This window comes from Podarcis muralis, chromosome 3 (genome assembly GCF_964188315.1).
Source record: "Podarcis muralis chromosome 3, rPodMur119.hap1.1, whole genome shotgun sequence".
NCBI classification, from domain to species: Eukaryota; Metazoa; Chordata; class Lepidosauria; order Squamata; family Lacertidae; genus Podarcis; species Podarcis muralis.
The window spans coordinates 108,854,999-108,875,792 of record NC_135657.1 but is presented as its reverse complement, the minus strand read 5'-3'; the positions used below and the strand labels follow the sequence as shown (position 1 = coordinate 108,875,792).

At 42.2% G+C, this 20,794-nt stretch overlaps 1 protein-coding gene across 2 annotated transcripts in view; it reads left to right on the top strand.

Annotated features, from left to right (window-relative positions):
* Nucleotides 1-20,794, top strand: part of PLCB1 (phospholipase C beta 1) — a 468,615-nt gene that overhangs the window by 428,232 nt on the left and 19,589 nt on the right. The window contains exon 32 of one of the 2 annotated variants that reach the window (XM_028722211.2): nucleotides 14,899-14,964. The exons of the other annotated variant lie outside the window; for it this stretch is intronic. Coding sequence (XP_028578044.2) covers nucleotides 14,899-14,940 — 42 coding nt within the window. The 3' untranslated portion in view covers nucleotides 14,941-14,964. The remainder of the gene's footprint in view (nucleotides 1-14,898; nucleotides 14,965-20,794) is intronic. 2 annotated transcript variants of the gene reach the window in all.

Below are 20,794 nucleotides of genomic sequence, written 5' to 3'. Positions count from 1 at the left end.
CATTGCAACAGTACTTCAGAGCAGCAATGCAAAACAACAGCATAACCATACACAAAGAAATGCTGTGATATGTAATCATAGTTCTAAAAACTAATGTCAGAGCAACATAGCAGTGAATGGAATGGCAGCAATTAGAACATTGGCTTGGGTTTCCAAATACCTAACTATTTTTAAAAAAACACATTTTGGAGGAGGAGGAGGAGGAAAATAGATTGGTGAACAACTCTGATTAGGGAATAGCATCAGGAAGCTTATGAAGAAACCCCTGCCCCTTATTCCTGTCAAGCTAACTTCAGGAAAAGATTGGAGTTGTAGCAGGGCTTCCTCCAAAGATTTTGATGAACAGTGGAGAGGTTTTCATAAGGTACCTTGGCCAAATCTTTGTAGGGCTGGCGGGCTTATTATCTATCATACTAGGGCTGCAGACAGAATTCTGCACAAAGGACACCAGTGGATGAAATCCTTTAAGTTGTGAACGTATCTTTTGCAGAAAGTCTCATTGCATTGTGGGCTTTGTAGTGAAGCTTTCTGTTTCCAGTTCCAGTGGGAGGTTTAACCAGTAGGAAACCAGGAGCAGTGAATGTGACTTGGAAAGCTTTTCATTGTTTCTAAACAAGGCAATTAAAAACCTTTCATTTGGCATTAAGAGTTGGCATGTCCAACTGTGTGTCAACTTACAGCATTTGACGGGTGCTCTCTTAGATTTTGAAAGAGAGTAAATGTCTGGTACTCAGAAGAAGGGAATGCTCTGTTTCTTCCCCATTGCTGTTAGCTCCCAAATGACTCCTGTTATATGCAGTATTGGAAAATTCTTATCTAAGGGCTCATTCACACTGGAGTTGAATTTGGATTTGAAGCTACCATTGTCACTCTCTCATTTTTGTGGTGGTGTCCACACAATATCTAGTGGCAGCCCTCACTTTACCCACACATAATTAATATTCTCCCCTATCTACAGATAATCAGATACGGGAAGAAAATTCAGTATAAAATCACATGCTATCTGACTATGGACATACTGAAGCACATTGTGCTGGCAGGCTGGGTTTGTGTGTTTTGATTTTGACATGTAGTGACATCTTGTTTCGAAAAAAACAGAGGAAAGAAAGCAGCCCATCTTTTTTCCACCAGTTGCTGCTAAAGGCACATATGCAATACTTTCTATTTTTTTAAAACAGTTCTTTTTCACAGAACTGCTCTTGCACAAAACTACTGCATTAAAAATAGAAATTTAGATTGCAGATACAACAGGCAGGAAAGGAAAATGCATGGATAGGAAGCAGCAGCTTTATGCAAGTTACTCCAAATACTTTCCTGGCATAGAGTGGTCCACACTTTATTATCATTTTGACCACTCTTATGTGCAAATCCAGAATGTAAAAAAAAAAAAAACTTGTATTTTTTAAAAAAACAACATGTTTTTGGGTTGTTTTTAAGGCGCCCATGTACAGGTAAACAAATACACCTGCACATCTGTGCGGTGGTCTTCAGGTTTCCTAGTTTGGACATACTTTTTCCAATAGCTGCGCATGATCCCATGCCCAGGGCAAGGTTAAATAACTGGCCTTCTGAGCCTTTTGGCCTCTTGTATGCTACGCCGGTTGTCCCACCCACCTTCCCTCAGATTAGGGTTATTTGCAGATGCTACAACCTTGCTATGGACATTGTTGGTCGCCGGATTGAGGGGTCGGGCAGGAATTTTTCCCATCTGGCAAATTAGCACTACCATTTGGGTTTTCGCATACCTCATAGCAATCACAACTTTGTAAGGTGCATGGGCATTGGATAAGCCTAGTCTTGGTCGGTTGCAGCCTCTGCCTGCCCCACCATGGGTAAGGGTATCCTGTTAAAAGGATCCGGGAGGAGTAGCTCCTGTCCGATGCCCAGATGGGGGCTAGGGCCATACCACTCCTCCAGGGGGGACCGCCTCGGGGACGCCCAACTTGATGTAGGTCATAGGGTGTTCCCCACACTGGTTGCACCTTTAGAAAGACTCCCAGTGGACAGGTGAGAGTGACATATACAGTTGCTTACCTCAATGCCTATGGCCAAACTTTCACATCTGTAACCAATAAAGTTGTGGCCTTATTTGATCCCAAACTAATATACCGTGTATTGTCTAGTTATTTGCCCCATAGAGTACAGAGTGGTCACGGGGCCTCACCACACAACATATTGCCTGCAAAAGATACATTGCTTTTTTCCTACCGTATTAACTCTGCTGCCCTCATCCTGTTCTGATACATCTCTCGGGACGATTTCAAATGTTTTTCTGACTCTGGAGACTTACTGATTATTCTCTTGACAGTGCAAGGCTTTATGTAGCTTTCACACAAGGGGAAAAAACAATTCCCCCCGTTAATAAGCTTTTTGAGAAGGGGCATTGTGTCTCCTCCATGGGGACATCATGTGTACTGACTCTACCTTGGTATATGTGTGCTTGCTTAGGGGAACTAGCTGAGCACTTGCAATCCAGAAATATTTATTGCCAAACCACATGTAACCTTAGCTGCATAGTTCTGCCTGTTTCTTCCCTCCCCTCCCCCCACAACTTACAAGGGTAAGGGCCCCCAGTTTGGATCAGGCACCCATTATATTTGCTAGGTTTTTAACCCTCCACCCCTGATATGGCCCCATCCTGTATCCCATTGAAAGGGACCCTTTTTTGCAATGCAAATTGCAAGCAAGACAGGAATCTGGATTGGGACCACTGCAGAGGGGTGTGTAGCTTAAGGCCCCTTTACCAGCAACCCCATGTTAGGGTCCTGATCTGGCCAGGTGTGAAATTTAAAAACCTCTGAGCTCAAGAGAAAACTATGCAGGTAAAGTCGTGTGTAGCCTGACTGTCAGAATGCCAAGCAATATGAGCACCTGTAAGGATGATGGCCAGATGGCAGACAGGTCCGGGCTCCTGCACTTTTAGTAGTGCATTTCAGCAAGGCATCATTCGCGTGACAAGCTATACCTGCTGCAAGTGATACTTGCTGAAATTCTTTCTTCTACACATGCATTAATGGGGTTGGGAACCTGTAATCGTCTGCAACTAGCCACTGTACTTGCAAGCCAGACAAACTTTAAGTGACAGAAGTCAGCCATTTCTTCCACATCCTCAAAACTGTATACAATCATTTGCTTTTAAGAAAAGAAGTACATATGCCTTAATTATTAATTTTTTAAAAAAGAAAAAAAAGACTGTAAAATGTCTCTGTGCCTTTAAATTACACTGGGGTATTTGCTATCAGTAGACCATTTTAGTACCTGGAGTGTCTGCCAGCTCTCCTCCTCCTCCTCTTCCTCCCTTTGTTTATAATTTTTATTAAATTTTCTGTTTTGCAATTTAAAGTATTCCTTTTCACATCCTTAAAATATCAATGACTTCCCATCTTCTCTTTCCACGGTTCATTTTACATATCATAAATCCCTGCATATTTTACAGAAACTATACCATTCAGTAGTCCATTATTACATCCATCATAACTTAATTACACTGTTGAATTTACCTTAATGCTGCCGGCGTTTTCAGCTGTACACAATGATTTCCCATATATTCAATAAACATTTTCCAATCTTCTCTAAACGTATATTCTTCTTGTTCTCTCATTCTATATGTTAAGTCTGCAAGCTGCGCATAGTCTGTCAACTTAAGTTACCATTCTTCTTTGGTTGGGACCTCGCTCGCTTTCCACTTTTGGCTTAAGAAAACATGGGCCACAGTAGTGACATACATAAATAACCTTTTTTGACACCTGGGAATTTCAGTCTGAATTATCCCCAACAGAAAGGACTTGGGGGGGGGGGCGTGTTGGAAAGTACTTTTAAACATTTTTTTCAATTCATTATAATCTTTTACCCAGTACCCTTTTACCCTTTTACAAGTCCACCACATTTGAAAAAATGTTCCCTCTACCTCTTTGCATCTCCAGCACTTATCTGATTCAGTCTTATACATCTTAGCAAGCCTAGGTAAAGGTAAAGGGTAAAGGGACCCCTGACCATTAGGTCCAGTCGTGACTGACTCTGGGGTTGTGGTGCTCATCTCGCTTTATTGGCTGAGGGAGCCGGTGTACAGCTTCAGAGTCATGTGGCCAGCATGACTAAGCCGCTTCTGGCGAACCAGAGCAGCGCACGGAAACGTCGTTTACTTTCCCGTCGGAGCGGTACCTATTTATCTACTTGCACTTTGACGTGCTTTCAAACTGCTAGGTTGGCAGGAGCAGGGACCGAGCAATGGGAGCTCACCCCGTCGCGGGGATTCGAACCACTGACCTTCTGATCGGCAAGTCCTAGGCTCTGTGATTTAGACCACAGCGCCATCCACGTCCCTGTCTTAGCAAGCCTACCCTGAGTTAAATACCAGGTGTTAAATACCAGCTCTCTTCTTTGCTTGCTGCTTCTCTGCCCACGTGTTGCTGCTCAATTGAGTGTGGCCATTTTGCACACCCATGGCTACTGTCCACCTCAGTCAGAGAGAGAGAGGCTGTGCCTACAGCATCCTGTATGTACTCACTGCTCTTAAGAAGGAGGCTGTACTCACCAGACTCTTGCTTCTACCTGCCTCCATGAAAGAGGAAGAGTTGTGCGACCACCAGTTGTCTGACCAATGTGCTCCCAAACTGCCCACTTGAAGGAGAAACTCTGGCCATTGTGACCTCATGCTGATGCTTCGTATCTGAAGAAAAGTGACTAGCCATTGTGACCTCATGCTGATGCTTCGTATCTGAAGAAAAGTGACTAGCCATTGTGACCTCATGCTGATGCTGCTTCATTGAAGGAGAGTGAAATTGCCCAGTATACCCTTTCATAGGTGCTGTCCCTTTAAAGCTGGAGAGAGACTGCCATGCCCACACTGCCAACAAATACAAGTGTTCTTGTATCCCAGACCAGACAGGGTGTTTTAAAACTCTGTTTCTTGCTCTTCCATTGTCTCAAATTTAAGTTGTCCCATTCTCAGGCAGTGTCAAGGTGTCAGTTATTGCTCTTTTGGTCCAAAAGATGCAGCAGAAAAGAAGAGGACATATCTCAAGGGTACTTGAAATATATAACCTACTTTGTGTCTTTTTTAATGTTTTTATTAAAAGAATTTCCACAAGTAACAAAAGTTTTTTAAAGTCATATTGAGTGAGGAGAATGGTCCTATTTTCTTGTTCTTTCCCCCAAGTCATTCGTGTCTAACTTCTGTCCGTCAAGAGATCTAGGCACATGTGGAGAATAATGCATTCCTTTGCCCTCTTGGTTAATGCATGCTGATAAATCTACCACACATTAACTTGCCTGACCCCTTTTTTGAACCAATTAATTACATTGTCCTTCACAAAACCCAGGAGGAGCAAGTTCCACAGTTGCACCTCTCTTCACATGGCCTCTAGGCTTTGAACATGCTTTTTGTTTCCTTTCCACCTTCTTCCTAATTTGTACATCCTGTCATTTGTAACATCTGTCTCTATATGAAAAAAATATCTGAATTTTCCCTCTTCAGGTGAAAGAAATTATGAAAAGGCTAATTACTAGAGTGGTGTAGAGCCTTCAGGAGGTAGATTAGCACATTGATTTTACTGCAGCATTAGGCAGAAGAGAGACAGTGAGCTTAATTCTTGCTTTTCATGCTTATATCTTGGAGTAGACTGTGCTAATAGCTTCCAGTGATTTCTTAACTTGGGCATATGTGTGTATGTAGAGTTGTTGAGGCCCAACTAGATGATGTGGAGGCCTTCTGACTGTTTTTATTTTCACTTTAACGTAGCCAGGAGAGACTCCAAATTTGATCACAGTAGAAAGGCTGAAGAGGATGCTAAATCCTTTCCACACAGGCTGTTTTCCCACTCATAATTTCTGCATATTGGGCAATTAGGACTCTCTTCTCGACTTCAGATGTATCACAACTAGCCAGTGATTCAGACCACCTCAAAAACAGTGAGTCAGGCCTCAAAAGAATCTACCCTGAGCTGCCATTCTGGGATGAGTCGAGGGCAGGGGTGTAGCCTAAGATGGGCAAGCTCAAATTCCAGGATCCGGGGGTCCAGAGGCAGGTGAATACATGGAGAAAGTTTCTGAGCGGGCAAACAGAGGAACCAGAGGCAAGGACATTGTCAAAGTCAGCCAGGAGTCAATATCTGAGTCAACAGTATCATTTGCAGGAGGCATAAAAATAGACAACCCATTGGCATTCTGACCTGCCTCTGCAGGCCATATGGCCAAGTTAAGAGGTTCCTGTGGTCTTCACGCATCTTCGATGCATGAGTGAGATCATTTTCAAAGTTAAAAATGGGGGAAAGGCTTTTCCAAACCCTCCTCAAATACATCATGGAAATTTCTGGAACATCCGCCTTTTCATGGGGGTGAATTGTCCCTCATAATGAGGGGTTTGTATCCAACATTATTCTGTTTCCAGTATTCACTCATGAATACATTCAGTTTTGTTTAAATCTGCATCGGAGTTTGCATTTAAATTGTATTTGAAATTTATTTTCTTTTGAAATGTGTTTGCCTCAAATTTATTTCCTTTCAAAATAGCACACTTGTTAACATATTTTATGCACTTTTGAACCATCAAAATGATTGGGGACTGCAAAAGCCGGTGCATAATGGGATGCCAATCTACAGATTAGTGCAAAGGAGGTCAGTTTATACTGGAATTATAAAAGATCAGATTCTTAAAGTATGCCTACATGGAGCCACCATTTTAAAGGGTGGTCTCCACAGTGTTCTGCCCAATGGCATCTTATCATTGGCAAGTGCTTTTTGGCAAACAAAGGGTTGTATTTGAGCACTGCTCCTGGAGTAAATTTCATACTTTCTGAATTGTCACCTCCAGTTCAGACTTCCCCACCCACCCACCCAATCTACCCACATGTTTATGTTGGAGCTTCCTTCATGCAGTCATCTTTCTGAAAACGGATTTGCTGAAGTGATGTGAGCTTTTTTTGACAACGATAATTAGTTGCTAAGTTGAATGGAGGAGGAAATTAGTGGCTTTAGCACATACATACAAAACATTTTGATTTGTTTGTCATTTTCTTCCTTAATTAGTTACTCTTCAATCATGCTTTCCTCTTTGCTGCTGACATTTTGTCTGAAGTTTTATCAAGAATGGCATATCTCCCTCCCTCCCTCCCTCCCACCACCCCCTGTTTGATAAAATAAACACACTATTTTCCCATCTGAGAGCACTGAAAAATACCGAAAAGCAAAATCCATCCACCGTGAAGCAAAAGGAAGGATTTCTTTTTCACATGTTGCAAAATTGGCACGAAACCAAATGCAGGCAAGAGCTGTTTGAATCCACTTTTATAGTTTGGGGAAACTATTTTGCCCTTCCAAACATAGGACTATTTGTCTAGTTTGCACCATGACAGAGAAAGGAGTTTTGCTTGGGTTAATAGGAAATGTTTCCTGCCATTCAAATGAACAACACCACCCTAAGTAATTGTATGATCGTATAACTGAATGCCACCCCACCACCTGCACATGGTGGCGCAGCAAGGGTGTGGTGGTGCACACTGCTCTACCATTTTTTAGCATCAGACAGGAAGCAAAGAAGCGTTGATTTGTCGAGATCCTTATGGATCCTTACAAACATGCCTGTTTGGTGTTTGGCTTGGACATAGGAAGTTTCCCTGTATCAACAAAACCATCCAACTCTCTAGTCTGATTGACAACAACTCTGTAGGGTCTCAGAAAGAGGTCCTATGAGAATTGAATTTAGGACCCTTGACAGACAAAGGATGTGCTACACTGCCCTTTCCTATAGGTTGGGAAGGCTTGCCTCATCATTTACAACCTCTTGGGACTTTGCAATACCTGGATGCCACATCTGAGTTCCTTGGAGTGACTATGCTTTGCTTCTTTAGAAATAGCATTGTTATTGACAGCCGATTCAGAACATGCATGCCGACAGATGTCTATTTGTCTTTCTGTCATCTTACAAATATACAGCAACCTTGAGCTTTCGAACTTCTTTAGAATGTTAAAAGCACCAACGGGTCTAATCTAGGAACTTCACAATTAACATCTTTTACAGAAAAGTTGACTTGTGATTCCTTTTGAAAGGACGTCCCTCGAGGAAAGAGGGAGCATCACTTGCCATGTGTTTTTATGCCCTTGAATAATAATTTTTGAAAAGAAAAGGAAGACAGGAGAAAACTGTTGGAATTGTCATATATGTACTGCTGGAACACTTCCATTCAGAATGCAAAATATGCCCACTACCTCTAAGCTAACTAAGAAAACAAGTTGCATTTTTATTCAACAGCGTTGACGCTTTTACCAAGCATGAGGCAGCAGATTGTTAGGCATGTAAGTAGGTCAGACATTGTGTTGAATGATTGTGCTTCATCTTTTGCCATCTGGCAACATGAATCAATGTCAGCGGGATGCAAAATAGGACTCTGCAAAGGTGACCTTGGTGACAGGATTGGGCCATGGAAAGCAGCCTGTTAAGAGGTTACCTGCATTTATAAGGACAAAACCCCCACCCTCTGCATGATGGATTCCTCCCAGTGAGCTGAAGCTCTCTGCAAGCCTCGATCAGAAGAGGCTGAAAAACCTCTGATGCAAACAGTGTGGTCTGAGTAGAGTTCACTTCCAGCTTTCCCCAAACAATTTCAACCTCCTTGGGTAGGGAAGAAGAGGGTCTGAAAGCAATCCCTGGTCCACCATAGATTCTTGGTCTCTCTCTCTCTCTCTCTCTCTCTCTCTCTCTCTCTCTCACACACACACAACCTGTGTCCTCAGGTTGTTGAATAGGCTGAGTAATTTGGCCAGTGAGAATGACTCTCCCATCCACTTCAACAGGTTACTAAGCTGGAAGGGTTGTTGAGGCTATGCACCACAAAGACTTTTTCACCCCAGACCTATCCTTGTTATCAGTGAAAACCACTTGCAGGGGACCTTGAATTTCTGAGGAGATACATGTGCAAACATGTCCCATTGCTCAGTCCCTGCTCCTGCCAACCTAGCAGTTTGAAAGCACGTCAGAGTGCAAGTAGATAAATAGGTACCACTCTGGCGGGAAGGTAAACGGCGTTTCCGTGTGCTGCTCTGGTTCGCCAGAAGTGGCCACATGACCCGGAAGCTCCCTTGGTCAATAAAGCGAGATGAGCACCGCAACCCCAGAGTCGGTCACGACTGGACCTAATGGTCAGGGGTCCCCAAGACAGGAACTTGGGGAAGTAACCCTCCGAAAGGAAAGGGAAGCCCTCCTCCGGAGGAACCACATCTCTTCCTCACTCATACCCTGTGCCCACTGGGTAAAGGTGGGATTTCAGCCCATTCTCTTGATATTCTTTGAAGAAGTACACTGGAGAGTGTAGGTCAGGATATGAAACGAGTTAAGACTGTAAATAAGGAATGGCCTCCAGGTACTCCTGAACTACAATTCCCATATCCTTGACCACTTGCCATGCAGGCTGGGGCTTATGGGAGTTGTAGTCCAACACCTGGGGGGCAAGATGTTTGAGTGTGGTGTGGAGTTATGGACATGTGAGAAAGGAAGACTGAAGGGGACTTGGAAGGAAAATAATGTATTTTTTTTAATTTGCACCCTGCTCATCTGACTGGGTTGCCCCAGAGGAAGTCTGTGGCTACTGTGCCTCAGGAAGTAAGAAACAGGGAGTATCAAATTAATGGTAAGACTTTTAAGTGGCAGGTGGTGATTTCTGGAAAGAGTAGTAGCCAGATTCTGAGTGCTGTCAAGGCATTTTATCCCATTAGCAAGGTGGAAATCAAAGAAGACTCCGTCTAAAACATCTAACTGCAGTGGTGGAAGCCCTTAGTATCTAAAATAAGAACTTATGGGCTTTATTCAAGTACAGGCTGCAGGCCTTCAGAGATAAATTTGAAGCTAAGTACTAATGGCATCTCCACCTCTGAATCCTACTCTCAATAATGTCTTTCACCATTACCATTCTCATTTAGAAACAACATCAGTTAAACCAGTAGGCAGGGCCAGTCCAAGACATTTTGGCATCTGAGGCAAACCACAGAGGTTTCCAGCCAGGGAAGAAGGGTTGAGTGAAGATCTACATTGGGATCTGCTGCCCCTGTAGATTTTGCCAGTGATCTGGATCTTAGCAAGACACAAGCTGACTCACTCAGACCCATATTTTAATCATAAGCATATACACAAATCCACAGGCTGGATTGTCTGATCTTTTTACACCACTACCCAACAAGTTCATAGATACAGAAAGAGCAATATGGTCTGCATATTTATGTGTACACATTCAAAGATGACTGCTGGCTGCTTTTCTCCGAGTTGCGACTGCATGCGAAGGTAGCCAGAGCTAGCTCAGCTTCTGCTTATTATTAAGAAAAAAAGAAATAATTCAAGGCAGCACACATTTTGAAAATGATTCACCAAGGTGCCTTGTGACTCGGTTAACATTTGCCAACACTATCAGGATATATCATTTTAATTATTATATTTTGCATTTCTGCACCACATCTTAGTTATTGTCCTGTGAGCCAACCATACACATACAGTAAAGCAACAAACAAAAATAAGATAGTGTTCAGAATTGAACGTAAGCAAGCCATAGCCTGACAAAGACTCTAATGTTTTACTTTTTGGTGATGGTTAGCACTGAAAGGAACAGCTGCTGTCAGCAACCGTCGGCAGTTGGACTGCTTCTGTGTTGAATGTGGCCGTGCTGGTGCAGAACGACTATTGTGGATTCATAGCGAAAATCCCCGCAGTACCCAAGCTGGCTCTGCATCCCAGTTTCATTAGCACTGTTCCACAATGAGGGGCGCAGCGAGTGCTTAGGGGGTTAGGGACAAGTGAGAAGAGCAGGAATGATGTAGAGACTTGAATGATGCAAAAAACCAACAAAAATAGCCTGCAAAAGTGAGATTCTAAAGCTCCCCTTCATCTTAACCCCCCCCCCTCAAATCTGTTGTACCAAACACTCTCCACTTTCATTAAAAGCAAAATTGGACCTCGTGTAGGCAGATGTGTTTGCTGTTTATGTGTCTTCCCTGTTTGTGTCTAATATGAGATGGGGGGAGTGTACTTCTAACATCAGAAGGAAACACATAGGTGTGTGGAGCTGAATCCACTCGCATTGTTCCACTCTTTTCTCTCTGCCAAGTTTCCCATGTCTCATGACATCCCATGCAAGTGTTTCTCATATATGCATGTATCTGAATATTCACACATTGCTCTAGCCCTGCAGGTTCCAATGCCAGAACTGAGATGGAATGGGGCGGGGAAAAACAACTGAAGTACAGTGGTACCTTGGATTAAGTACTTACTTCATTCCAGAGATCCATTCTTAACCTGAAACTGTTCTTAACCTGAAGCACCACTTTAACTAATGGGGCCTCCTGCTGCTGCCGTGCTGCAGAAGCACGATTTCTGTTCTCATTCTGAAGCAAAGTTCTTAACCCGAGGTACTATTTCTGGGTTAGCGGAGTCTGTAACCTGAAACATATGTAACCTGAAGCGTATGTAACCCGAGGTATCACCGTAGTGTATGGAGGTGATGCAGAGATAAGTTCAGCTTCCCTTAGCCACATACCCCTTTTCATGTGAAAATTAGACACAGTTGCACTCATTCATATGCAAACAGGGCATACGATGAAGGACAAACATGGCTGCCACGCATATAAGAAACATTTCAGGTGATCTTCTGAAGCGACATGGAGGTGAACTTGGTGACATGTGTAGACTTGCATGGGAAAAGAGTGTCCAGTCACCTTATAACTTGCATTCTATCTTTTGTATTGGCTTACCTGCGAGTAAGCCCCATTGAATTAAATAGGGTTTGTCTCTGAATAGACATGGTTAAGATTGTGCTGCAACAGATTCAACAATGGACCAGAGGTTTCCGACACAAATGCAAAAGGGTATGTAGCAATGGCATAATGTAATTTAAGAGTACATGAGGTAAAGGCACATCTGGAACACTCACTTATGTCTAGAAATGGAAGAGTTAGATATTCTATATGGCAGGGATGACAACCTGTCTGGATGACTTTGGTTGGAGTCTAACTTTTTATCAACCCCAGCCAGCATGGCCAACGGTCAGTTCTGACAACATCTAGAGGACCACAGGCCACCCCTGCCCCACTCTATGAATTGTTTTTCCTGTCCTGTTTTCTACCTTGATAATATAAGCCTACTCTATTTTCTCTTGCTGTTGTTTAGTCATTTAGTCATGTCCAACTCTTCGTGACCCCATGGACCAGAGCAAGCCAGGCACTCCTGTCTTCCACTGCCTCCCACAGTTTAGTCGAACTCATGTTAGTAGCTTCGAGAACACTGTCCAACCATCTCCTCCTCTGTCATCCCCTTCTCCTTGTGCCCTCAGTCTTTCCCAACATCAGGGTCTTTTCCAGGGAGTCTTCTCTTCTCATGAGTTGGCCAAAGTACTGGAGCCTTAGCTTCAGGATCTGTCCTTCCAGTGAGCACTTCCTTCAGAATGGATAGGCTTGATCTTCTTGCAGTCCATGGGACTCTGAAGAGTCTCCTCCGGCACCATAATTCAAAAGCATCAATTCTTCCGCGATCAGCCTTCTTTATGGTCCAGCTCTCACTTCCATACATCACTACTGAGAAAACCATACCTTTAACTACACCAACCTTTGTCGGCAAGGTGATGCCTCTGCTTTTTAAGATGCTGTCTAGGTTTGTCATCACCTTTCTCCCAAGAAGCAGGCGTCTTTTAATTTCGTGACTGCTGTCACCATCTGCAGAGATCATGGAGCCCAACAAAGTAAAATCTCTCTCTGCCTCTATTTCTTCCCCTTCTATTTGGCAGGAGTTGATTGGACCAGTGGCCATGATCTTAGTTTTTCTATATTTCCTCTATTAATAAGATTCAGGGGTCTCATGAAACCATTCTATCAGTCCTGCAGGTGCACTCCATATTGAAAATGATAGAAGTATAATATCCTTTGTGCAATAATGTAATAATATGCATATTGTGGAAACAGTAGCATCTGTGTATAGTAAAACCAATAAAACGTGTTCATTTAAATTACCCTCTAATGTGTCTCTAAGGAAGAAAGCCAAGAATGACTCATATAACTTTTTAGTTAATGGGAAATGGAATATGTAATTGCTTGTTTTACTTAATACTACTTTTCTGTTGCCTCAAATGCACTTGAGTTTATTTTAGAACTTACCTTCTCAGCTGAGCAAGTGCCAATTCACAAAGAATAATTTTAAATAAGTAGACAAATCAACAGCTGTGCTGTCATAAGGGGTCCTAGCGATGCTTGATATGAAAAAAAAGGTTGTGTAATTCCTGTGTGCATGATAGGACTTCCTTTGTCACCAACCCAAGCACTTACTTACCATAGATAGATTTAAGAGGAAGTTAGACAATTCATGGAGGATTGGTCTGTCAGTGGCTATTGGTTATCATGCGGCCAAATAGAACCTCAATGCTCACTTACTAATCTTTGTAATAAAATGTTTCATCTTATTAAGATACTTTTATTGAAATTTTCAGTTTTATTTTGAGCAGCTTTGGACATGTTGTTGTAAAGAAGAAGAAGAAACAGCAGCGGTGTATAGATTTCAATTTCCAGCAAGAATAGGAAGGGCAGCAGTCAATTTTAGACTTCCTTAATACGTACACCGTCATACACTGTGTTTTCTGTTTAGAAGATTGTTTTTTGAAATGTCAAGGGGCAGACCTTTTAAAGTCAAGAGGCTAAAGATGGGAGTCCAAGATTATTTCTGCTTCTAAATTAGTCATGATCCCTGCAGCTCCAATTGACATAATGTCAATTTCAGGCAACAGGAATTTAAAGAAGATGCAGTAGGGTCAAGTAGCCTTTACTCATTTATTTTTCTTTTCATGGGTTGCATAACTGGATTGACTTGACGTGTGTATATTCATTACCATAGAAATTTGTTTTTTTAAAAAAGAATAGAAAGAAGTTTATGCACAGTAAGGGCTGTGTGTGTCCTATTAGTTTTATTAGTTTATTAGATGTTATGGTTGCAAAACTATTGAGTTGGCTATTCCCAGCTCCTGCTCAATGTGCCCCCAAAGTTTGCAAAACTGGTATGACAGAGACCATGGCAATACACAGCTTACACACAATAAATAATTAGAACATGGTAGTACATGATAGAACATCACAGATACAGCTGGTGCAATGAAGCGGTCTCTAGCTTTTGTTTGTTCACATGACTTCCCTAAACCATGCCAGTCAAGGATGGAATTGGGGAAGGGCCATTGCTCAGTGGAGTAACAAATATTTTGTTTGCAAAAGGCCTCTGGCTTCAGTCCCTGGCATCTCAAAGTAGAACTGTCGATCTGCAAGGGACCCCAAAGTTGGTAAAATGTAGTCTTTTTATCAGATTTCTACCACTATTATTTCTACCCAAATAACACCGACACATAAGGAAACCAGGCATTCCTATGCACCTACTCCAGATTAATGAAGAAAATTTTGTTTCTATAGAAGGTATTCTTTCCAAGAACTGCCCGCCCTTAGTAGTCCTTGACTTTACCTGTCCAAGAGCACTGCCTCTGACTTGGCAATCAAAATGATGGATGGTTATATCTTCTACTGTGGAGATTGCCATTATCCCCGGGGCAGGGGAGGTATCTTCTTTCCTGTTGAAACTGTTCTCTCTGCACTCGAAAATAGATTTGTAACTTGAAGAAAGCGCTGTCACATTTTGATGAGTTAGAATGGACAGGGCGGTTTCATTGCCTGGATATGCATGCCAACCAGAGAAACGTCGAAGAGGTGGCATTAAAGATGTGTTCAATGACCTTTTTGTTGTTCGTTAAGCACAATGATGAAATATATATTATTATTATTATTATTATATCTATGTTTGTGTGTTACTAGCTGTTTTGTTTAAAATGTCATATTCTAGTTTAGAGCAATTGCCATTCTCCTAAAATTAAAACGATCCTTGGTTTTGTTTTAAAGAGCATAGAAGAACCAGAAGTAGAGGAGGAAAAACAGAAGTAGAAATGGAGTATGAGACTAGTGAAAGTGAGTGAAACATTTGCCTTTCTTCTTTAGCAAAACTAACAACTCTCATTTTGTACATATTGGTAGGAATCCTAACATAATAGCCATCGATTCATCCAATTCCTCCCCCCACCCCCGATACGCACCTTTGCATGTTTTAAATCCCTGATGTTGTTTGTTGGTTACTTGACAAAGTCTATCACTGATTATTCTATTATTTTTTCTGTTAAGAAACTTGTGCTGTTTTGAAGTTCCACTGCCTGCAAACTTCAACGCTTCTGTTAATTCCCACCTTTACAATGAGCAATGCACAGTATAAATATATGCAATTAATGATAATTAAGAGGGCTGTTGAGGGCAGGTAGCATTGAGATCAGGAGTATTCCTATTTTTTTAATGCTGTATGGCCACGAACTTTATAATTACGATTTTGTTCCCACTTCAGACAAGTACTTGAAATGGTGAAAAGGAGACTTGGAGGTCATGTCAAGTTAGCATTTTTGAAGTGATTGTGTGAACTCTGAGTATCAGACCAGGACCCGGGAGACAAAGGCTCGCATCCCCACTTGACCCTGAAGGTCATTGGGTAACCTTGAGCCACTCACTGCCTCTCAACCTCACCTGCCTCACAGGGTTGATGTGCAAAAGAAACTCCCCTGCAAAAGAAATGGGCTACCTGTGGATAGAATTAATAGGTAGGCTTAGAATAATTGATGAAAGTCACTTGCTAAAATATTTTAGAATAGAGCAGCCCAAGGGAACGAGAGATGTCAGAATAGAAGAGAGAAAGAAAAATCATGTATAACAGAAGCAAGGAAGTCCTGCGAAACAGGGTTTTCTGCATTTTGAAATGAGAATGAAAAATCTCCAGAATGTCTTGCTAGGAAGAGGGAACTCTCAAACCAGCACGTGAAACTGGCGTTGTTGTGTTTTGTTGCTTTGTTTCAAATAAGCCAAAAACATCACATTTCTCTGTGGTTCAGTGCCTTGAAACTGGAAAATAAGTGGCTCAGCACAATTTAGACATTGTTGACATCAGCTGCATGCTGCTTTCCTTGCAACACCGCCCTTCCATGAAAATAGAGATTAACATTTCTATGTATCCCAAAGTAATTTGCATCCTAACAAAGCATGGCACCCCCGTGGTAAAGTAAGTCCTTGCTTCAAGTGATTTTGAAAGCCCTTGATACTTGTCCCATGAGTAGCCATGATTTGGCCCCGACGATTATGGAACGGTTCCCTTGTGACTAGTCCTCTTTGCGTAATGTACTCCTGGAGATGCTCTGCTTGCAATTACCAGATGGAATGGCATTAAACTTGTCCTGTCAGGCCCCCACTCAGTGATAGAGCATATGTTTGCATGTAGGCATTTCCTATGTTCAGGCGATGATATTTCCACTTTTGAAAGGATAGCACAGCTGGTAAAATCTCTCCCTGAGACTAAATGGTGATGTTCAATGTAAAATTACCTAATTCGGTATACAAAGTCTCCATCCAGCTATGTAATGAATCAAGTGCTGTTTCTCACGAACTTTTCTTTCAGAGGAAGTCTGAGATTTTCAGTGCCGGATTTATGTATAAGCTAAACAAGCTACAGCTTAGGGCTCCATTCTCTTGGGGGCCCCAAAAAAATTAAAGGAAAAGAAACCTGGATGTACATTTCCAAAATATAAGATAAAAAACAAATAAAATAAAGCCAACATACGGCAACAGTGTTTTATGTTGTGTAGGCTCCTATTTGTTATGTGCAAATGGCTTTTGATACCTATTAGGGCTATAAATTACCATATAGCATATATTCAACACAAAAAAACAGCTACAATTTCTTGTTGACAGCTGGACATATAAAGGGCCCTATTACCTTCAGTAGCTTAGGGTCTCATCAAACCTAAATCCAGCCCTGGAGATTTTGCACGCATACAGTCAACATTTAGCAGACCAGGTGCCCCAAGGCAACTTGCTTTGCAGGTTAATTGCACAGAAGCTTTTGGGACAAGTCCATGTACCAAAATGCACTAAAATGTCTATTTTAGGATGAAATACATTGAGATAAAATGATAGTTAAATGTGCATGTGGGCTTAAGTGTGAATTTTAATGCAGAGCTGTTGTTTGTTTACAGATAGATAGATAGATAGATAGATAGATAGATAGATAGATAGATGATAGATAGATAGATAGATAGATAGATAGATAGATAGATAGATAGATGAGGAAACTACATGGAATGCATTTTTAAAATGAGCACATGTGAAATTACATAGATGGATCTGCACTGCGTATCTCAAGAGCTGGTAGTTATTTGCCATCTGATGGAGGAAACTCTGGCACATCTCATATAATGTCATTAGCCCTGCACACTAATGGGAAAGGAGAAATGATCTGTTGATAAAAAAGTTTACAAAGAGCTATAGCTCACTGGCAGAGCACATACCTAGGTTGCAAAGTCTCAGGTTCAGACCCTGGCAACTCCAGGCAGGGTCGGGAGGGACTTCGGACTTAAACACAGGAGAACCATTGCCACTCTGTGTTGACAATACTGAGCTTGATGAACCAATAGTCTGACTTAGTCAAAGGCAGCTCCCTATGTTCCTAAATATCTCAGAATACATCCTAATGCAGTTACTATTTATTTTCCAAGATAGACATTACACAGAAGCAAATTTGGGCTGAAACTCATTCTTCCCTAGGCAAGGGAGCACACACCCTCGTTTCCTGAGAAGAATCATTAATAGCCTGAGGGAACTGTTAGAAAAAGCTTCTCTTCCACCTTCCCTGAGGCTGCTTAAGACACGTGTGACTGACAGTGGAGCTTGTGCCATCAGCTTCCAGTCAGCTTCAGAGGGCTCTGCCTTCTACACTTTGTATCATTTCTGTTTTAGCCTTTTAAAATTGTAAACTACCTTGGGTGCCTTAGCAGAAAGGTAGAATATGAATGCAGTAAATAAATAAAAGCAGAAAATAGCGAGCAATTTTAGAATAGCCTTGATTTAGAGGTGCCATGGGAAGCTAGCTAATATTTGGGGGGAACATGTGAAATTAATATTGAAACATGTGTTTCAGTGAAAAGTACGGCCATTTTCTTTCACATTTAATGCCAGTATATACTGCAAAATTCTTATGTACGTCTATTCAGAAAAGATCACATTAAATTCAATGGGATTTGCCCCCCAGATAAATTTGCATAAGATTGCATGCTAAATCTCTTCCTCTAAAATGAGTAGTACTTAAAAGTGATTAACTTCTGTTCAGTATGTTTTATTATTTAATTCTAAATTTTCGTTAAGCTGGATGCCTCACAGCTAGTCTGTGAGGAAGACTAAACATAACATAGCTTGTGTAAAAAATAATAATCTCGAAATAATTTTGTGAGAGATTTCTTTTTGGTGAATACTAGTATAAGTTTCTTTTGGGGGGAAGCAGTTATTTAGTGTAACATTGTCCACCACAGATAGAATAGGCTCCCCCCATCTTTAGTTTTGATTAGGTAGAAAAGGCATTCAGAGAAGGAAATCACATTTTTTTTAAAATAGAAGATCCAGCCAGAACCTTTTGAATTCCACCTGACTTCTAGCTACACTCCTTGGTTTATTTTTATCCTATTAACAAGTCAAAGGAGTCCCACCGAGCTGTCAGAGCCTTTACCAGCATCCTTAAGCACCTGATGGATGCCTCAGAGAACAGCCAAGCCATTTCCATGATATATTTCAGTAGCAAGAAGGTCTTCATAAATATATTGCATGGGGAAATCAGCTGTGCCTTTGCCCTGTGCCTTCCACTGCTCTCTCAGTTGCCCTCCATGTTCCCAGGCGAAAGGTGGCAACATCTCCCCCTGCTTCTGGTCAGGAAGGAAGGAAGCAAGAATATAGATAGGAGGGGCAGGAGAAGTTCAGCTACTTACAACAGATGCTCATGTGGAGAAGAAACCAAGCCCTGATCCCCATCACAACAAACTAAGCAAATTTTGCACAACCCAAACTACATACATACGAGCAGTGCTCTTTTTCAGGACCCAATTTCCAACACTAGCTAGCTATGTCCGTGAAGTCTACAAGCAGGGCATGAAGGCAACAGTCCTCTGCCTTGTTGACTGCCTCTAGCAACTGGTGGAATAAAATGAACTTGCAAGGTAGCAGCCATTGATACAGTAGGCTTCTCTTCTAGCAATGCATTCAGTCCCCTTCAAGAAGAACATGCAAGCCCCAACGACCATCACCAAATTCCGTAATTGTTCATTGTATGAAGAAGTGCTATTGTTTATGTCTCTCGGACTCCCTTGAAAGCTGTCAATGAGTGTCCACACTCTGCACCTTCCTTACAGAAGTTTCTGCATGCAAGGAAGCTCAGGAACTTCCTCCCAAATAGATCCACATGTGGTTGGGGATTGTTGGCCATAGCATACGGTAATTAGCTGCAGGCTGATCAGCTTTCCCACAAATGGAGAATTGGTGCGTGCATTTAGGGAAACGTACAGAGAGTGTACATGTGAGATGGTTTGGGCCATGAAGGTGTGTATAACACTAAGCTTTGAACGTCTGCATTTGTGGCCCCCAAATTAATTCCATAAAAAAATGTAGAAGTCTCTGCTTGTCATGAACACGGCTTTTCTCATAGTCATCAGGGCTGTGACATGTTCTGTGTTGTCGCTCCATATCCCAATACGTGTGTGACCAGCAGGAACATAAAACAGACTGTGAAATGAGCAGGTGGGGAGGCACACGAGTCTCCTCTGTTTTGTTTTTAATAAGGAAAAATCATTTATTTCGGCACCAGCCTCTCATTTGTTACTTCCCGACATGACATTTTTCTAAGGTAAAGCGAGGCAGTGTTTTCCTGCACTGTCTTGCGGAAAATACGTAACAGCGCCATGGAGAGCTTCTCCTCATTTGTGATTCACTGGATGTGGAGCTGTGATAGCACTTCCACTAGTTTAGCATGCGTGTGCTTTCGTAGCCTACATTTGGAAGATAAAGCTCGCAGCCTAACATGGACTGAGCCTGCTCAGTGGGCACAAAATGCTAACTGTTGGAGGGGGGAAATAGAAACCAGGCTCAGAGGAAATACGGCGAGGAGAATCATAGAAGTGGCTGGCTAGGGCAATCCCCACTGCAACATTTTGTTGCATGTCCCATTTGTCCTCCTTTAACTGCGGCTGGGAACCAAAGGAGCTATAGGTTTTTTAAGGTGAGGGCTCTTTTCTTTTGCCCTACTTCCTTTAGTTCTCTTGAGCTCATAGCTGATTGAACTGCGTTGGTGTCATGGTGCTGTCAGACAAGGAATGTCTAGAGGGAGGAATTAGCTCTTGATTGTCAAAAGTGCGCTTACAAGTTAGGAAAAGGCATGTCCGTCTGTCCTATGTGAAATATATTCGGAGTCGAGTGTGGATTTCATGCTCTTTATTCTGCTCAGAGTAGTGAGGAATGGAAGTTCCCCCGAAATGTCTGCTTTATATACATTATTTACACAATGGGCCCCACGTGATTGGCTAATTCTGGGATTCTCCTGTAGGCCAATCAGGTTCCACCCGGAGTTGGATTGGGTGGCTCCTGCGGACCAATCAGACTGCTGCATTCTCGATCCTATTGTTCTAGGACCAATCAGACTGCTTCATTCTGGATCCTATTGTTCTAGGACCAATCAGACTGCTGCATTTTGGATCCTATTCAACTCAGTACATAACACTATGCCTCTCAGCTATTCCTAGGTGTGCATCTGATGAGGCAGTGGCCGCAACAGAAAGGCCCACCCTCGACCTCAACTTATGATTCTCCCCCACCCAAGCTGCGCACAAGCAGGCAAAGACTCCACCTGCGTTTAACCCATTTCTGCTCCTGTCTCTTCAATCCTCTCCTG